We start from the raw sequence: 19488 nt of genomic DNA, 5'->3' as shown, positions 1-19488 counted from the left end.
AACTTGTAAAAAGTGTATTACTTGTGGATTACATTCAAGGATATTCTAATGTAAGTACAGCTGTGATTTGACCTGCTAATTACACAGCCACTTTAAATGTGACAGGATCCACTTTTTATAAAAGTCATTAGGAAGTCCTTGGAAACTTCGTGTGGAAGTTGTTCTTGCTGCTGGTTTGGGGCGGGGGGGGGGTGTTGTTTGTTTTGGGTTTTTTTTCACAAAAGGCTTATAGGTGGTTCATGCAGTGTGCCCAGGTGGCCAAGAAGGCCAACGGCATCCTGGCCTGTATCAGAAATAGTGTGGCCAGCAGGAGCAGGGAGGTGATCGTCCCCCTGTACTGGGCACTGGTGAGGCCGCACCTCGAGTCCTGGGTTCAGTTTTGGGCCCCTCAGTACGGGAAAGACATGGAGGTGCTGGAGCGTGTCCAGAGAAGGGCAACCAAGCTGGTGAGGGGCCTGGAGCACAAGTCCTGTGAGGAGCGGCTGAGGGAGCTGGGGCTGTTTAGCCTGGAGAAGAGGAGGCTGAGGGGAGACCTGATCGCTCTCTACAACTGCCTGTAAGGACGTTGTAGTGAGGTGGGTGCTGGTCTCTTCTGTCAAGTAACTAGTGATAGGACGAGAGGAAATGGCCTCAAGTTGCGGCAAGGGAGATTTAGATTGGATATTAGGAAAAATTTCCTTACTGAAAGGAAAAATACAAAAAAGTATGACTACAGAACCCTCCATATTCTCCACAGTACCTACCTCTCAAAGCTCAGAAGCTAGCACTATTTCTAAAAGTAGATTTACTGCTCCAAAGCATGGAGTTAGCAAAGAGTGAATTGCTGTGAAAAGGGAACTGCCCTTCTACCACAGAGTGAACTTTTGCTGGAGCTAAAAGGCTGCAGGGAGTTTGAAGGAATTAGGAAAGCTCACTACAATTTAAACAACAACAGAATTCCTGTAATAGTTTCAAAAAACCCAGAAGCTCCTCTAGAAAAACTGGTAACTGGTTGATCACCAACAGCAACATGTGAAGCTAGGGTATAATGGTAGCTCTTACAGAGAAATATTCCTATTTTGATATTGCGCTAGATACAAAAGACGTACCACATCGACCGCTTTTGAGCGCAAGGGGAAACTTTCCTTCCGTCTGCAGACGTAGTCAGAGGCTGCTGACGCTGCCACGGTTATTTATCGTTTTTGCGGTTCTGTATTGCTTCTACCCAGACGAAGAAAACCTTTTTTGTAATTCCTGAGCAGCATTCCCTGTAGCTCATCCGTAAGACCTTCACTCCTCAATCGGGCCACCCACAGGACGACCTTCCCAGGCGTGTTCGCGTTAACTATGCATGTGTCCTATAACTATGGATGGATCCTATGCCTCGACTCCCCCCTACGTTCTAAACCTCCCAGGCACGCAGGCCCGAGACACCTGCAGCCGGCGGCCACCGAGGCGGCGAGGCGGGATTACCCGCGGCCCTCGGACGAGGCCGGCCACCAAGGAGCGGCCACCGCCGTGCCAGCGCGCTGGTTTTAACCCCGGGAGGCAACTCCGCCGTCCTCGCCTTCCTTTTCCCGCTCCGAGGCCGCCGCCGCCGACAGGCCGCACGGCCGCCTGCGGGCAGCAGGAGAGGCGCCTCCGCACCCCCCTCCCGCGGCGGCGGCAGCGGCGGCGGCCCCGGCGACCCCGGCGGCCCCGGCGAGGGGGAACGGGGCGGCATGGAGCCGCCCGCCTCTCCTCCTCCTCCTCCTCCTCCTCCTCCTCACCCTCACCGGCGGGACACGGGCGGGCACAGGCTGGCTAGCGCCCGGTTGAGACTGGGCCGCTCCAGTCCCCAGCAGCTCGGTACTTGTGGGTGAGAGGGGCTGTTGGAAAAACGACCAGAAAAACCTGCCAAGTGGGCTGGCCGCCCCTGGCTGCAGAGGCTGGACTCGCCCGCCAGCCTCAGCCAAGAGTCCGGGCACAGGAGCCGTCTGTCAGCCATCACCAGGACCCGTCTGTCTGTCTGTCCGCCCGTCAGTAACCACCACGGGTGGGGCTCTCTGTCCCTCACGAGCGTTCCCCTGACGCCGCTGAACTCGAAGGGTCCTGGCCTCACATTTGGAGACACATCAGAAGCGCCGGGTTCCCTTGTTTGAGACCTCGCCTGCACGGCCTCCCTGCCTCCGGCCTCGCGCCCCGGGCAGAAGCACCACCAAACGTGCTCCGACCTCCGCGCCGCGCCGCGAACGGCACCCGCCGCTCAGGCCTGCTGCCTGCGCCGCTTGGCTCGGATCGGACCGGATCGGATCGGATCGGCTTGGCTCGGATCGGATCAGATCGGCTCGGCTCGCCTCGGCTCGGATCAGCTCAGCACGGCTCGGCCCGCGTGGGCTCTGCCGCCCTGCTCGGCGCTCTGCCTCGCGCGGTACGTGCAAGGCAACCGGCAAGTGATGGTATGCCCCGACGGAGACTGCATTTACCGAGTTCCGTTTGAAAGAAAATTGCAGAGGTGCATTTGGGGAAAAGTGATCGCTGGCTGCCGCCCAAGCCCGGGAAGCACTGGTCAGAATGACATGCAAGAAAGGCTGTAAAATTGCTTTCACCAACTTGGCTCGCGTCCCAAAAGCCAGCATTGTCCATGAGGTGTGGGGGTCCTTCAGCCTTTGCTGCGACACACCACCCTTCACTTTTACTGCTATTGCTTCTCCTAAAGCTGTAGAAACTTCACAAAACGTATATGTTAAAGAATAAGCGGGACGCTGATGGTTTTGAAAATTTTAGAGTTCTTGTTGTTATTGCTCCGTCTTGCCCAGAGGACGATCCTGTGAGGGCTAAGGGCCCAGTGGAGAAAAGATGAGCCCAAATCTCTCTCCAATCTTCAGGCAGTCGTATGCCTGAAGCTATATGTCAAGAGTGGCTGACAGTGCAAAGCAAAACAAACTCAAACCTTTAAGAGGATAAGACAGGAATTTGTGACCTCAATAAAAGTTTTTTGCTTCTGACTTTTAAACAGTTAATTTTGACATTTTCAGAGTCAAAAGAAAATCAATTCTGTTGCATCTTCACCACCACCAAACTTGCCAGAAGTCAGAAAGCATCTTAACTCATATTCATGGCAAATACTTTCACATTTTCCTATCGAAAAATAGGGCTAGGAACCCACAACTATAAAACATAACAGTAGAAGGTTTCACATCACTCGGGATGGCTGACTCCAATGAGAGGCTGTGAGGGCCCATCAAACCTAAAAATCAAACCGATTTTCATACGCATTAAAGTGCCAAAATGCAGGCATCGGTGTTTGACGGCAATTACGGTTCTTACACGTCAATCCTATTTTCCTCTTCCAGTCTTAGCAATGTATACTATTACAGAAAGGAAGTACAGAAACTCATTTTCTCATTCAAATTTGCGTTCTGTTCAAATCAATTTCATTGATTAGTGATCCCTTTGAGCTCATTACAAAACTGAGTAACTATTTAAGCAATTGGGCTTTCTGTGGTGTCAGAGGTATGCAACTTCACCTGGATTTTCAAATTCTTGCTCAGTGACTGGACAATACCTTCTTCAGGGACTAGCCAGTCAGCGTTGAAGCAAGCTGTAACTACTTTTCCAGTAAATTAACCTAGTACCTTACCAAATGTAAGGTTATACACTTTACATGGTGTTCTGCTTTTCTACTTTGTATTAAAGTTTTTAACTAGGGTCCACTGAAAGTCATACGAAAACCTGTAATTTAAATATTTCACCACAGAGCTGGCAGTAGGCATTTTTTATTCTATTTGTCAATTGAGTGCCACTGACGAGTTAGGGGGCAGGATTCTCATGTCTCTGTTGTTTCTTTCAACAGTTTCATCCAGAGAATTTCCATAAAGGCCTAATGCCAATCCAATGGATTTTGCCTGAGCTTCTACTTTTCCCACAACTTTATATATTATTTGTATAGCTCTTTACTACCAATCCTGCAATCAGGTATTTCAGATTGGCTTACCTACAAAACTGAATCCTTCACACTAAACCTGAAAAAAACCCCACCTGGTAGTTCATAACTGCCAACAAAGATCTAACACTGATAACAAAAGCTGACTTGTAAAAAATGACGTTTTTGTCATAATTCCTTAAATTAAAGTAACAACTTGAACCTCTTTGGGTTTGTAGCAATCCCATTTGCACCTCATAGGAAAACTTTTAATTCTGAAACAGAAACTACAATTTTCTACTTTTACACGGTAAAAAAAAATTTAAAAAAAAAAAAAAGGAAAGAAAGAAAATACCTTCTTAATCAAAGATCATTTTCTCAAATAGAATAAGATGCTGGAAAATTATATCATCTCCAAGCAATGTCACTGACTTACAAAACCTTTAACTGCATCTAGCTTTCCCTCACAACATCCTAGTAAGTGTTACACAACACAAAAACTACTACATGAAATTTTATAATCAGATTATAATTTTATCCTGTCAAAAGATAAGGCTACGACATAGTATTAGCAAGTTTCTGCACTCATAGCATGAATTTTACTAGCTTTGTATATTACTGCTATAATTTGCAAAAATAAAAGCAGAACACTACTGCATTTTTATGTTACTGCTTAGATTGATGGTTGCCAAGTCACAGAACTCACACCAAATGAAATTAAGAAATAACAACAAATTCTTGCACATAACATTGCCGTTTTGTTTGTTTTGCATTCAACAGGAACACGTAATTGCGGAAGATGTTAAGAAGAAAAGTAGGTTTACTGTGACTTTAGTTCCGACATCCCCGGAGGTAGTTTCACAATACTAAAATACTAAGGAAAAAAAACCAAGGGAGAGTGTTGCCTCTGCTATTTATGAATATATATGCTGTTTACAGCTATTACTTGAAAAAAACACTAAGACAAAATATTGTGCCTCGTATTTTGTGGTAAGTGAAGAAGGCAACAATGGACTAGCATGTAAGTGGAAGACATGGATCCAGAAATTTGTATCGTCACGTTAAAAAAAAAAAAAAAAGGAATTATCTTGACTATGCTAGCTGATGATCTGTCCCTTAACATGTTGTCTCAAGGAGCATCAGAGATAAACTATGTACTAATATGACCAATTTCTGTTCAATATGCTGCAAAACCACAGAAAACTACTTATACGCAAGATAAACTGCAATAACAGGCAGAAGAGAAATACATACAGTGAAAATATGCAGTAGGATAAATTAACAGAATACTTTGCTATCCAAGCTCAGGCTCACGGTTAAATATTGTGTCTGGGTTTTGATACAAAAAAGACATCTGTCAGTATTTCCAGAGATGCCCCATTTTCATCTAAAAAGAGGTGAAAAAATAGTAAAAACCTTCTGGCTAAGAACAGGATTTGCCAAACCTGCAGTAGAACCGCGGTTTCTGTTTCCTAAATACTGAACATCGCAACATAAAATAGAGTCAGTTCACAGCCAAGCGAGAGTGCGGCAAGGCTGCCAGCCAACTTCTCGGGTCCCTCAGTGACCTCGCTACGTAAGCCAGGCTTTCCTCTGCCAAAACTTAAATAATGAAGGTGACATAAGGCAAAATGGGGATGTCCTAGAGCCGTACTTTAGGCACCCAACTTAATAAAATTGGCCAACTTTAAGAGATACAGAAAAAGCTTTTTAAAAATTTTGAATTGCTGACCCCGAGTAACAGGTCTGTTTGTGGAAGCGCTGAGCAGTTGAGAACTCAGGTGGAATTCACATGCATGACTGGCTGCTCAGCACCTTTGGAAAATCAGGTCACTTATTTAAGGCTCTAAATATGGACCTGGAAAGCTACTTTCAGGTTCTCGTTTATTACCCTTCACACTTTTGATTTCTGCTTATGAAGCATATTCAGTACTTTCTAGGACAACTCCATTAAAAATTAGTATCAGTTCTAATGCCAAGATGGCAGGATTTTCCAAGCAAACTTACGGTTCGGGGTTTTGGGGTTTTTTGCGAAGACACTGTGAAATAAGCTTGATTAATTAATTTGCATGTAAATCCAGTATACGTACATGGTAGGTTTTGTAAATCAATAACCACTAAAAACAAAATGGGAAAATAAACAGAGTCATAAATCAAATTAAATTCTAATCTGGTCAAATCTTCAATGCTAATCAGAAGAGTTCTCCATACGCAGAGACGCATGTTGCTATACAGGCCACAAATTTTTAAGTTCAGTATCTTAGTCATATTTCCAGGCTTGTAAGCTAATTGAATTTTTTTCTTTTAGAATACTCTTCTATTGAAGAGTGTCACTGGATCAATAAATTTGCAACAAGTTCTCATGAATCCTGATTTTCCAAAAATGTTCAATAGAAATTGTTCTGAATAATTGGTCCCAAACCACGCGGAACTGTTTTATGAGAAGAAATAGTTTCAGCATTATTAAAATAAAGTCCTTCAAACATATTGAGATGAAATTTTGGACAAAGCCTTTCATTTTCTGAAAAACAACATTCTTGAGAATTTTCTTTCTAGAGAACTCAAACCTACACAACAGACATTTGGCCACCTGGCTGTGATTGCTACAGAAGTGACTGTACTTCAGTGGCCCATGAAGAGACTACTGAACACAGCACTGCATGCAGCTCAAACACTGTATTAAATACAAAGAGTACGTTGCTTATCTTGGGTTCGGATGGCATCTTGTAAATACTGTTTGGGGAACTGATAAATAACTTCACAGATCCCTGTTTGGATCAACAGAGGGTGCATCATCAAAGACGTTTCATCATACTCGGAAAGAGGAAAGGAAAAGTTCACCCAACTGACTATTGCAAAATAAAACTCCTGGAAGGATTTCTCCTAGGACAGCTTAACTGTACTGCTAAGGCTCCCGTCTTGCACGTTCTTTGCCATGCAAATAGTTCATAACCCACATAAATAATTTCACTGTCCTTAGTGAGACCAGTTATGGGAGCAAGGATTCTTCACCCAGGCACAGCTGTGCAGAATCAGCCTTAACTTTTTACGGCCCGTTCAGCCTCTCTTCAGCCACTCTTCGCAATGCTACAGATTCTAACTACAGTTTTCTTATCAGTGTGGAAAGGGTTCTTTTACCCCCAGATTCCATTTACTACTCCTAGCTTCCACTGCGGGTTTACAGCATGCCATATGAGATTGGAAAATGAACACACTTCTCTTTAGCCATGGAAACTCAGCTGACAGCCTGCAAAAGTGTTTATAAATACAGCATATATCACACCCATTTATCTCCGTAAAGCACAGTCCTCATCTTTGTACGGGCAAGACATAAATAGGCATTACAACGAAAAAACCCCTGCCCCAGCCAACACTTTAACACAATTCCTGAGAGAAATGAAACCTACTTGGCTTTATTTCAAACGCTAGAGTGAAGAAAGTATTTTTGGGAGTCTCATCACTATAATGTAATTCTAGCAGTGATGCAATGACAGAAGTAACCGTGTCACTAGATCAGCAGGGCTGTGCCAAAGTATGGAACCAAAACTTGTTTCCCAAGCACTGAAACTTCCAACAAGCCAGCACTCAGCATTTTTAATGTATCAGAAAAGCCTGTAAAATACTCAATGGAACGGCAGTAAAATTCATAGGCATATAAAGCTTTACCATTTTCAGGGCATTGTACCAATATTAAATTTCATAAATCCCTACAAAGTAGCATGGAAGTAACACTCGGGGATTTTGTGCAGAGGTTGAACTACACAGGTAATCAAGCCGTGATCCAACAACGCTCACACCCCCTTAAATTTTAGGCCTGTAAGTTGGACTAGGTGTGCTCAACACTAAGCACAAGCTGAAAGGCTGGTTGACTCATAAATTAGCCCAAGCGCTCTAAACTGCATCAGTCCTAGCATCAGGTTTAGACCTTGAAAGCGCATGCCTCCTTTTGCTGTTTTGGGTTCATTCGTCAGCCTGCGTGGTAAAAAAAACGGTTGGTGGCATCACCTGCAAAATATCCTTGCTATTAGCCCTTGTTTCTTTGTGCATCCTCTTAGGAAATGTTACCATCACAAGCTCACATAAATCATTCTCAATTCTTGGCCCTCCTCACTACCGAGGTGAGAAAGGATTCTGCTGGCCGCCTCTGTAGTCAGGCTCCTCGCGGGGGAGCCAGGCTGGGCCCCTTTCGCTCTCCCTGCCCAGGTGTGCCGGGCAGGGAGGAACAGCCAGGGAAGCGAGCGCTCTTCCCACCCGCTGCCAGGGCCGGCCTTTTGGAAAGCTGCGGAAAGCTGAAACAACAGGGGGGGTCAAAGATGGAGAGACCACTCTGGGGTGCTCTGCAAGTAAAACCCCAAGCGTACACTACCTGGCCGTGTCTTTCCTTCAACTAAAATACAAATCGGAGATGCCTGGCAGATTACCACTAAAAACCTGCAGCAAAGAACCTACAGCCAGCCGAGCTCTTGCTCTGCATCACCCACAACGCTGTTACCCAACGGGCACGTTCTCTGTGTTCATCCCGTTCTCCAGAAACCTCCTTGCAGGGGGAACAGAGGAGACGCTCCAAAAACGTTACCCAGCAAAACCTACCTGTGCGGCATTCCTCCTTGGGATTGAACCTTCCGCTGCGGGAGCCGGACCTGCGGGCCGTCTGTTCTTGCGGGCGAGCAGCTTGGTGCGGAGCCCAGCGGTCACTGGGCCGGTCTGGCCTTTCGGGGAGGCCCGGCTGGGCTTTCGCATCGTGCCGGGATCTGACGGAACCGCCGCAGCCTGCACAGGAGCGCCGTGTACCTGCATGTAGAACATTCCCTTTGCAAGCAGGAATTGGCTGGTTTCTCATTATGAGGTTCTCGGAAGTACTACTTTTTTTTTATATATATATATATATATATGTATATATGTATGCAGTTACGTAGGTATGTATGATGCAGCTGAGTCTGGAGCTTTGGATTTGGTCTCATTAGCTGCTGCCTAGGCCACCCCCCCCTCACGACTAGTCAGGCGAGGCCCCGCGACGAGCAGCCCTCGCAGCCGCCACCGGAGGGGAACGGCCGGGGCCGCGGGGGGACACTGCCCGCCGGGCAGCGCGAAGCCGGAGCCGGAGGCGGAGCCGGAGGCTGCAGCGGCGGCGGCGGAGCCGGCGGGGGAGTGAGGGCCCGCCGCTGCTGCCCTGACAGCTCGGGGCAAGCTCTTGGCGGGGGCCGGGCGTTGGGAGGGGATATGTAAAGCCCGGCCGATTAACATAAGAGGGCGGGCGGGGAAGCGGCCGTGCGCCGTCTTTACCGGCGACGGCTGAGAGAAGGCGGCGGGCGGGAGTTCAGCCGCGGGCGGCCCCCTCCGCGGAGAGGGGCGTGAGGAGCTTCCCGCCGAGCGGGGGCGGGCTGGCGGCCGAGGGGGTGGTTTGTGGGTGCCCGCTGGCGGCGGGGCAAGGGTGGGCCGGGCCGGGCCGGGCTGCCGGCGGGCGCGGCCGTGGCGACGGAGGGGAAGCGCGGCCGGGGCTGGCTCGGTTCCCGTCGCGGTGAACCACCCCCCCCAGGGTTGCTGCAGCCGCTGTCCCGCGGCTCCGCAGACCGCCGGGGTCGCGAACGCCCGGCCGCGATCCCAGCAGCCGCCCGGCGGCACGGAGAGGAGGGACGCTGCAGGGCTTTCACCAGGCTGTGAGGGCTGGACGGCGGGCGGGCGTCCGCCGCCGCCTCCAGCCCGGGAAGGGTCGGCGGACGGTCGGTCGGCAGCTGCCTCCGGTGGCCCGTCGCGGCGTGGGCCGCAGCAGCTGGGGCCGGCAGCCCGCGGGCTCGGAGGACGGCGGCCCCGCGGGCAGCTTTGGCGGGCGGCGCCGGAGCCGGGGGCGGCGGGAGCGGCTGCCCGAGGACGCCTCCGGGCCGCCGCCGCCGCCGCCGCGACCTGAGCCGCTGTGCGGCCGGTGGAGACACAGCGCGTCGTAAAAATGCCCCCCGCGAAGCCGAACCCCTTAAAAAGGGCGGTGGTGCTGCGCTCCTCGGTGGTTTCACCGCGGAGGACCTCTGTTGTCCCCTCCAGTAGAACCGCGGCTTTTGCTTAGCAGCAGCCTCCTTCGGTAACTGCGCTTGGTAGTTGATTTTTGAGGCGTTTTGTTTCCAAAAGGAAGGCGAAACATCAAGCGACAGAGCCCAGCGCTGTGGTTATTGCCATGCTGACATGAACCCCGCGCAGTGTCAGCAAAAAAAGGTGCTACGGTCCCCTCCTTCCAGATGCTCTGTGCAGCAAGTTTATAAAGCCTAGCCTGTGTCTCCCGTTGTTCGCTTAAATGATAACGGGCCCAAATTCTTCAGTTCAAGTGGGAGCAATTTCAGGCCATTATGTTGCAGGCCTGGTGTTAAACTGCCTCTAATCCGAATAGTTCAAGACAAAAAGGAAGGAATTGGCTAAAAGTTCGTTGGAACCACGCATCCAGTCTAATGCAGTTTCTCTGTACCGCCAGTACCAGATGCTTCACAGAAAAAAAATGCAAGAAGCCCGAGAGCGGGCAGATGTTGAGTAATTTTCCCTCAGTAGAGCCCCAGTGTGTGTTGGCATAAATCCTGAAGTGTGCTGTCTTACCCCTACTGCAGTAGAATCATAGAAACACTTGGGCTGGAGAAGACCTTTAAGATCACCAAGTCCAACCGTTAACCTAACACTGCCAAGCCCACCACTAAACCATGTCCCTCAGTGCCACATCTACACGTCTTTTGAATACCTCCAGGGCTGGTGACTCCACCACTTCCCTGGGCAGCCTGGTCCAATGCTTGATAACCCTTTTGGTGAAGAAATTGTTCCTAATATCCAATCTAAACCTCCCCTGGCGCAACTTGAGGCCATTTCCTCTTGTCCTATCACTAGTTACTTGACAGAAGAGACCAGCACCCACCTCACTACAACGTCCTTACAGGCAGTTGTAGAGAGCGATCAGGTCTCCCCTCAGCCTCCTCTTCTCCAGGCTAAACAGCCCCAGCTCCCTCAGCCGCTCCTCACAAGACTTGTGCTCCAGGCCCCTCACCAGCTTGGTTGCCCTTCTCTGGACACGCTCCAGCACCTCCATGTCTTTCCCGTAGTGAGGGGCCCAAAACTGAACCCAGGACTCGAGGTGCGGCCTCACCAGTGCCCAGTACAGGGGGACGATCACCTCCCTGCTCCTGCTGGCCACACTGTTTCTGATACAGGCCAGGATGCTGTTGGCCCTCTTGGCCACCTGGGCACGCTGCTGGCTCATATTCAGCCGGCTGTCGACCAGCACCCCCAGGTCTTTTTCTGCCGGGCAGCTTTCCAGCCACTCTTCCCCAAGCCTGTAGTGCTGCACAGGGTTGCCGTGACCCAAGTGCAGGACCCGGCACTTGGCCTTGTTGAACTTCATACAGTTGGCCTCGGCCCATCGATGCAGCCTGTCCAGATCCCTCTGTAGACCCTTCCTACCCTTGAGCAGATCGACCCTGCCTCCCAACTTGGTGTCATCTGCAAACTTGCTGAGGGTGCACTCGATCCCCTCGTCCAAATCATTGATAAAGATATTAAACAGAACGGGGCCCAACACCAAGCCCTGAGGAACACCACTTGTGACCCACCGCCAACTGGATTTCACCCCATTCACCAAAGCCCTCTGGGCTCGTCCATCTGGCCAGTTTTTCACCCGGCGAAGAGTGCACCCATCCAGGCTACGAGACGCCAGCTTCTCAAGGAGTATGCCGTGAGAGACAGTGTCAGAGGCCTTGCTGAAGTCAAGGAAGATAACATCCACAGCCTTTCCCTCATCCACTAGGTGGGTCACCCAGTCATAGAAGGAGATCAGGTTGGTCAAGCAGGACCTGCCTTTCGTAAACCCATGCTGGCTGGGCCTGATCCCCTACTTGTCCTGGACTTGCCACATGAGTGCTCTCAAGACAAACTGTTCCATAATCTTCCCCAGTACCACGGTCGGGTTGACAGGCCTGTAGTTCCCCGGATCCTCCCTCTGACCCTTCTTGTAAATGGGCGTCACACTGGCACAGGAGAGACAGGCCTGTACTGTGTGATGGTCAGTGTGTCCCATTGTGATAGCAGAAGCTTGGAGCTGGTGAGTTTTTGACCCCTGAGCATTGCCCGTGCGTCCAGGGATGCTGCAGTAGTAGAGGAGTTCCTGGTCCCTCCTGCCCAGCTCAGCATTGCCTGAAGACACCCAGGCTTGCCACCTTGTTAATGTTCTTTCCCAGCCTGGTCTCTTCCGTCCCAAGACCCTGTCCCTAGTGCCAGCTGCCGGCTCTGTAGCCGTGGGACCCTGGCAGGCTTTGCCCCTCCTGGGACAGTTGGTGCTGGAAGAGTTACCCCTTTTTTCCTGTGCTTAGCTCTGACAGCTGCTCCTGTGCTTTGACTCTTTGTACTGCTTGTTTCCTGCCTTTGGTTTTGTCCTGTGACCATCCCAGCTCCCATCCACCGGGAATGGCAGGTCCAGAGCTGCGGCCTTACTGCCCGGAGCATGCGGTGGTAATGTTTTGGGAAGCTCTCAGCCTGTACTTGTGGGTTGGTTTGTCAGCTGTGTGTTCCTGAGAGTGTTTTAGCTGGCTTTTGCCTGCCATCCCCAAGGGAAGAGCTGCTTACTAGCTGGGCTTCCCCAGCTGGGCTTTCCCAACATTTCCGACATGTCTCCACTCAGTGATGCTCCCAGGCAGGAGGAACCCCGACAGCAATGCGGAAGCTCAGGATGGCAGCAAGGGATGCCTTGCCGCTCCTGCATGCTGCTCCTGCTCGCTCCCAGCCCCAGGCGAAGGCGGCAGGCTGTGCTGCTGACACACCTGACCTTCCTCTTACCCCAGCAAAGCACGTGAGCCTGTATCAACCTGTTGAGCAGATGGGTGGCGAGACACCCGTCGGAGCCTTAAACACTGCTTTCCATCTGTGCATTATCATCGAATGATCATCGAATGGTTTGGGTTGGAAGGGAGCTTAAAGATCATCTAGTTCCAACCCCCCTGCCATGGGCAGGGACACCTTCTGCTAGACTGAGCTGCTCAAAGCCCCATCCAGCCTGGCCTTGAACACTGCCAGGGAGGGGACATCCACAGCTTCTCTGAGCACACAGCCCCACAAACCGGTGTGGGGTTTGCTAGCCCAGTGTTTGTGATCTGAATGTTGTACTGCCTGGCCCCAGAATTCCTCTGCTCCTGCTGCTGCTCCCCAGCTTGGCAGTGGACTGTGAGACCGATTGTTCGTGGTACTCTTGCTCCTGCTGCATCCCATGTGGTCTTCCCAGCAGCGGGAGAAATGACGCTCTGACGGCTAACCATGGAGCACCAGCCCTATACGCAGTGTTGTCTGTCTCTGCCAGGACTCCAGCCTACCGGTAGGAGTGTTCATCTGGGAGGTGGAGAATGGGAAGGATGAAGATGTGGATGTCTCCATCATGTTCAGCCTGCAGAATGGCACAGGAACGAAGGAGGACGGGAGCGGAGGGCACTGGAATGAGCCCTTCGCCTATGAGAAGGACGGCGAGCGGGTTGCTGGAGTCCTGCTGCACCACTGCACACGCGTGAACCCCTTCACCCTCGCCATCTCCGCCAGAGAGAAGGTAAAGGGCTGGCACTGGTGGTGTGGCTCTTGCTGGTGGGCTTGCACAGCCCTGCTGAATGTGGGGGAGCTGCTGCCAGGCAGCTAGTGAAGGATGGGTGTACAATGGGCTGGGGTCAGCACCGGTCCTCAGCGCTTGCCTGACTGCTGGAGCAGGAGTGGGGACATGAATTCCCTGAGGGCATCCTCTCTGGGGGTGGGTGCCAGGAGAGGAGCTATGGGTAAAGCTTGCAGGACAGCGGGTGAGTAGGTTTAGAGTTAGCATTGCTGGGCAGCATGTGGGGAGTGAGTGTGGGCTTCCAGAGTTGTTGGGGGCAGGGGGCCTGCATCTGCCCCTCAAAACTACCAGCCCCTGATGAGGCTCTTCCCTTCCCCAGGCAGGCACGGGAGTCACCCACCTCACGGCATTCAATCCCACCGGATCGGGTAGAGAGGTGTGGCAGGACCTCCTGCAGGACGGCAGGCTGGATTCCCCCGCTCGTGAGTCCCTCCGTCCTCCATGGGATGGGCAGAGGGGAGCAGGAGGAATGGGTTGCCACGCTGGTTGTGGAGCACAAGGCACCCACGCAAGAGTGGATTTCCCTGCCTCTGGCCACCTCGGTGCCTTCGCAAAAAGCCCTTCGTGGCGCTGCGGCTCGTTCCCAGCTTTAGGCTGTATCCAAATTTCTCATTGCTAGTCACGCTGTCATTGTTATGGTTCTCCAAAAGCTGTTCACACCAGTATGGGGCTGTTCTCAGCTATGTTAGTTATACATGCCACTATCTTTTTAGTCTGTGTAGGGTTGCACACTGAGTTGAGATTTCTGCTGAGTAGTCAGGGTGATAGCCAGCCACGTTCCCCAGGTTCCCATTGCCAGATCTGTGAGCTGGGCGCTGTCAGATTCATTCTAGTGGGTGTTTAGCAGTCCTTGGGTTTGGTGCTGCCATCACTTGCTGTCCTCTTGTTACTCTATCAGTTCCCTGCAGGTCAGTGGTGTTCCCTTGATACTTCTACATCATCCTCAGTTGTCTGCTCACTACCTTGGCAGAAGCCTTGAAGTAGCATGGTGTCTCCCAGCCCTTGCTGCTAATCTCTTATGGCGATAAAAAGTGACCATTTGCATTATGTCTCTGCCAGCTTTTGAACAAGGATGATCCTGACAAACTAGTGATGCTGGCACTGGGCCTTTGCAAGATTTCTTGAAGCTTAAATTATGTAAATAAAGCGTTTACATAAATATTTCCGGAAAACCAAGTTTCCTGCCTAGATGCACTCAGAGCTCACCGGGCTATTGGGATGTGGTTTTCCTTCATGAATACCAGCCATTATCATAGTTGGGATCTGTGCTTCTGTTCAAATTGTTGCTTTAATGAGTTTACGTGGAAAACATGTCAGAACCAGCATATAATTATCCAGCTGCCTCCGGGCTTTTCTTAAATATGGGCATAGTTCAAGCACCCTGCAAAAAGCTGGAGATGATGACTGTCACTAGAACTTCACAGTGTCTCTGAGTGCAACGCAGTTAGTCATGGGATGCCCTGTCCCTTCCACTCATGTCTGGTGGCTTTTCCTGCCTGATTTCTTCATCTGCTTTGATGACTTACTTTTTTAACCCCTCGCCCACAGCAGGTATTTTTTCCTGCTTGCAAAAAGCAGTTACTCATGTGCGGTAATGTCATCCCTTAAAACTCTGGGCATGTACCCTCCAGGTTGCAAGGAGGCTGGGGCATGCCCAAATAGTCTTGTCTGTCTTGGAGTGCATGGGAGCATCAGTTACCACCACCCCCACCTCCCCCCCCGTAGGGCTTCCTTGGTCACTTGTGAGTATTTTTTTTCTCCCAGCAGGTAAAAGCAGCCTGACAGAGAAGGGGGAGGTGACGGCAGCAGCGGTGCCTGCCCGGCGGCACAGGACGCTGGAGCTGGCCCTGGCTTGGGACATGCCCCGTGTTTACTTTGGCTCCAAGGAGAAGCTGCACCTTAGGTGGGTGGCTTGTCTCCAGTGGGCCTTGGCTCATGTCCCCGCAGCCCCCTTTTCCCTGCCTCCAGGCTTCAGTACCGCCTGGGGAGCCTTGTGCCACCCGCTCCCTGCAGCCGTGGCCCTGCCAGCTCATGGAGGGGACCCTCTCGCCAGCCCCTGCTCCTCAACACCTCTGCACTAGCAGTTGCATTATTAATCTGGTGTTCACTATAATCCAGCCCCTCTCCCACAGCCGAGTGGGCTTCCCAGGCTGAGCCCACGGCATACTCACCAAACCCCTGCTCGGCAGGCGGTACACCCGTTTTTTTGGTAGCGGAGGTGATGCTGCTCCTGCCCTGTCGCATCATGCCCTGACACACTATGAGGAGTGGGAGAGGAAGATTGAAGCGTGGCAGAAGCCCATCCTGGAGAACAGGTAGGGTAGGGGTGGGAGCACCTTCCCAGTGGCCTCCTGGGGCTGGTCAGAGCAGGAGCATCACCGCCTGGGCCACCGTGGTTGAGTTTCCCTCTTGCCCACAGCCAGCTGCCTTCCTGGTACAAGTCGGCCCTCTTCAATGAGCTGTACTTTGTGACGGATGGGGGGACCATCTGGGTGGAGCTGCCCCCGGACTGCCATGCCGAGGACCTGCAGGGGCCAGCGGGGGCTGGCCTCTCCCACCTCCTCCCTGTCCTGCGGGAGTATGGAAGGTTTGCTTATTTAGAAGGTAACTTGCAGGGACGTGATGGATGGTCCCAACTCAACCCCTTCCCATTGCTGTCACCAGGTGGTTTTAACCTGCCACGGGGATGTTCTTCACACCCTGATGGCTAGGGAGCAGCGCTGTTCCCAGGAAAACCCCTTGCAGGACCAAGCCCTGTAGGACATGTCACGAGACCTTTTTCAGACTCCTGGGTGCTATACATAGAGAATAAAAACCACTTCTAACGGGAGCCCTTGCCTGTGCCAGCAAAGAGCCTACCCTCCTGGGCTGTGTGGGAGGGAGGACCTGCCCCTACTTTGCCTTCCCCCTCACTGTCTCCCCGGTCCTTGCAGGCCAGGAGTACCGGATGTACAACACCTACGATGTCCACTTCTATGCCTCCTTTGCTCTCGTCACGCTGTGGCCCAAGCTGCAGATTAGCCTGCAGTATGACATTGGTGAGTGACCCAGGAGACCCTGGCTTGATGCCTGCTGCTGTCTTCGCCTAGAGAAGAGACGGAGGATCTGGGACAGCACCTGCCATAGAAATCTGTGCCATGGAGCCAGCATCCCCCTCCAGCTCCTCTGCTGGGCCCAGGACTTGCAAACCCCCCACATAGCCGCCTCTCAGCATCTGTCTGGCCAGCACTGGGATGCCTTCTTGCCACACTTGGGGTGCACGGCTGGCTCTGCCTGCCCTGGGAAGTCCCTGGTCTTACCATCTCTCCCTGTGCTCCTTGCAGAGGAGAAGCATGGAGCTGTTTGCAGACCCTGATGCTTTGGGTGGGCTTGGAGGCTGCTCGGCCTGGCCAGTGGTGGAGCACAGCCCTTTGCTGGGCTGTGGGAGGGCTGAGCCCACTGGGGTTCCCTCCCAGCCCTGGGTGCTGCCACCACCTTGCTTAAGGGGGTGGCGACAGTTGCATGTCCCCTGCTGAGGGGAGACTGGGAGCAGCCCCCTTTGCAGAGGGCTGTGGTCTTGCAGCCGGAGCCCCAACGGGCAGCCTGGTGTGCTGGTGGCCCTGCCTGCGCTTGGAGCTTGCTGCTGCAGTGCCTGCTGCCTTTCTAATGCCTTTTGCTCTGTGTCCTCTCCAGCTGTCACAGTGGTGAACGAGGACGTCCAGCCCCGGCAGTACTTGATGTGTGGTCAGACAGCCCAGGTGAAGCTGAAGAATGTGGTGCCGCGTGACATTGGGGACCCAGGTGAGGTGATCTGGCCGGGCATGCTGGCAGGCAGAGGGGGTGAAGGTCTGCTCACATAACTTTCTCAGGGTAGTTAACTCCCGAGCTGTGGGAAAGAGGTATGATGCATGGAATACACTGTTTATTTTCTGGGAACGAAAAGCTTGGATGATTTGGGGTGGTGATGAGGACCACACTGCATGAAGCTTGCACAAGGGAGACAGAGGGAAGCTGAGCAGCAGCAGGAAGGCTGCTTTCACTAGAGGTGGCACAGGATGCAACATGTTATTTTAGTGCAGTTTAATCGCAGCACCCTTGGGACCTTGCTCCTGGGTAGGAGAGAGGACGTTCGTTGCTTGCTGCCCTGCTGCATCCGCTCTTTCCTTGCTTAGGTGATGAGCCGTGGCAGCGTGTCAATGCCTACCTGATGCATGACACAGCCGACTGGAAGGACCTCAACCTGAAGTTTGTGCTGCAGGTGTACCGGGACTACTACCTGACACGTGACTCCCTATACTTGCGGGACATGTGGCCAGTCTGCCAGGTACTGGGAGGAGATCAGACCATGGCACATCCCCCTTCCCCACTTGGGAGCCATGCGACATCCCAAGAGGATGGACTCTCCTGAGCAGAGTGTGAGGGGCTGCCAGCATACGGGGGCTGCGTGACCATCTCCTGCCTCTCTCGCAGGCTGTGATGGAGTCGGAGCTGAAGTTTGATATGGATAATGATGGGCTCATCGAAAATGGTGGCTTTGCTGACCAGACGTATGATGCGTGGGTGGTCAATGGAGCCAGGTGAGCAAGAGAGGCCGGTGGGGCCTGGAGATGGGTCTTGTGGGGTGGGAAGGTAACTCAGAGCCTGGACTGTGGTCCCCATCTGTTGTGGGAGCTCTGTGCAACCCATGGGGTGTCCCACGTTGCTGATGCTTCTCTCCTTTGGCTCCGACAGTGCCTACTGCGGTGGGCTGTGGCTGGCAGCTGTCTGCGTGATGTGCAAGATGGCAGAGGTTGTCCCGACCCAATATCGGGGAGGGTTGTTAAATGATCCCGAGAGCGAGATTACGACACAAATGAGGTCAAATGCTGTACAACCTTACAACTTTTATTCCCTACAACAACCAATAACTGCAATAGAACAGAGTGAGGAAGAAGGGAAAGAGACAGACCTAAGCAAGAGAACGGAAGAGAGGTAGCAAGACTAGTTACCACCACCACAAAGCCAGCAACGTCCTGCTGAGTCGGTTCCGACGCTGGTGTTGGAGGGTCGGGTTCTTCAGCTGCCAGTCAGGTGTCTGTCCTTCTAATCCAGATGTTACAGTCCTTCAGGCGTCTTCCAAGTCCAGGTTTTTTCACGCGCGCGAGAGGGGAGTACGCAGTTCGTTTTTATTGTTCCAGTCCCCACGATTTCTCAGAAAAGTCCACCCATTTCTTCAGAACTCATTATCCTGTGTGCCGCCCCCTGTTCCTCCATGGACGCATGCCCAGGTGCTCATGGTGGTTTTCTCACCTTGCTTGTGGGCAGGCACAGCTCGGCAGGCGTGGATGTGGTGGCTTCTTCAGGGACACCTTGTGCGTACTCCCCTACAGCAACAGGATGTCGAGGCAGCAGCGATGTCGAGTCAGCAAACCAACACAGTCTCTTACATCCACCCCGTGGCTTGACATTGCTGTCCTCGTGGTGGCGTAGAAAGTAAAGGGAGAGAGAGAGAAAGAGGGAAAAGGTGCATGCTACAACGATATAACCAAGTTAACAAATTTCCATAATAAAACAAAGACAAAAACCAAAGGTCAACATAAAATTATTTGGCTTTTTAAGGCTTATTCTATGTTATTACAATACTTCTACATTAGGCAACAATATGAATGACCAACGATATCATAACAATTATCTTATAACATTTCTAAATAGGTTAAACAACAACATCCAATAACCAACAACATCTACTTAACATCAACTTTTATTCTAAACTTAACTAACTCTACAATATTAAAACACATTTCAAGGTTACAGAGAGTCAATAAAAAAAAAACTACGGCCGTTCACACGAACAGCTACAAGGACAAAAGAGAAGTATTAAGAGAACTATTAAGATAACCGCCATTAAAGCAAAGGCTATATAATAAATTGGAATCAACACAAACACATATTCGTACTTCGTCATCTTGCCGGCGCTACGCCACAAAATGGTCCCAGCCCTAACAGCCCACGCAGTCTGTCGGTGTTGGAGTCCGCA

General features: G+C 51.6%; 2 protein-coding genes across 5 annotated transcripts in view; one reads left to right on the top strand and one right to left on the bottom strand.

The window, feature by feature from the left end:
• Positions 1-19488, bottom strand: part of NADK2 (NAD kinase 2, mitochondrial) — a 367514-nt gene that overhangs the window by 56035 nt on the left and 291991 nt on the right. The gene's annotated exons all lie outside the window — the stretch shown is intronic.
• LOC126036255 (uncharacterized) lies at positions 1028-18916 on the top strand. The gene is made up of 17 exons (XM_049795786.1): positions 1028-1084; positions 1395-1827; positions 2122-2417; positions 7939-8001; positions 8428-8558; positions 9420-9821; positions 13160-13436; positions 13813-13915; positions 15261-15396; positions 15683-15808; positions 15913-16097; positions 16427-16531; positions 17166-17273; positions 17645-17796; positions 17943-18049; positions 18204-18261; positions 18842-18916. Exons 1-17 carry the CDS (start codon positions 1028-1030, stop codon positions 18914-18916), a joined length of 2814 nt encoding a protein of 937 aa, XP_049651743.1.

This window comes from Accipiter gentilis, chromosome Z (genome assembly GCF_929443795.1).
Source record: "Accipiter gentilis chromosome Z, bAccGen1.1, whole genome shotgun sequence".
NCBI classification, from domain to species: domain Eukaryota; kingdom Metazoa; phylum Chordata; class Aves; order Accipitriformes; family Accipitridae; genus Astur; species Astur gentilis.
The sequence above is the reverse complement of the archived record's forward strand: the minus strand, read 5'-3'. Positions and strand labels throughout refer to the sequence as shown.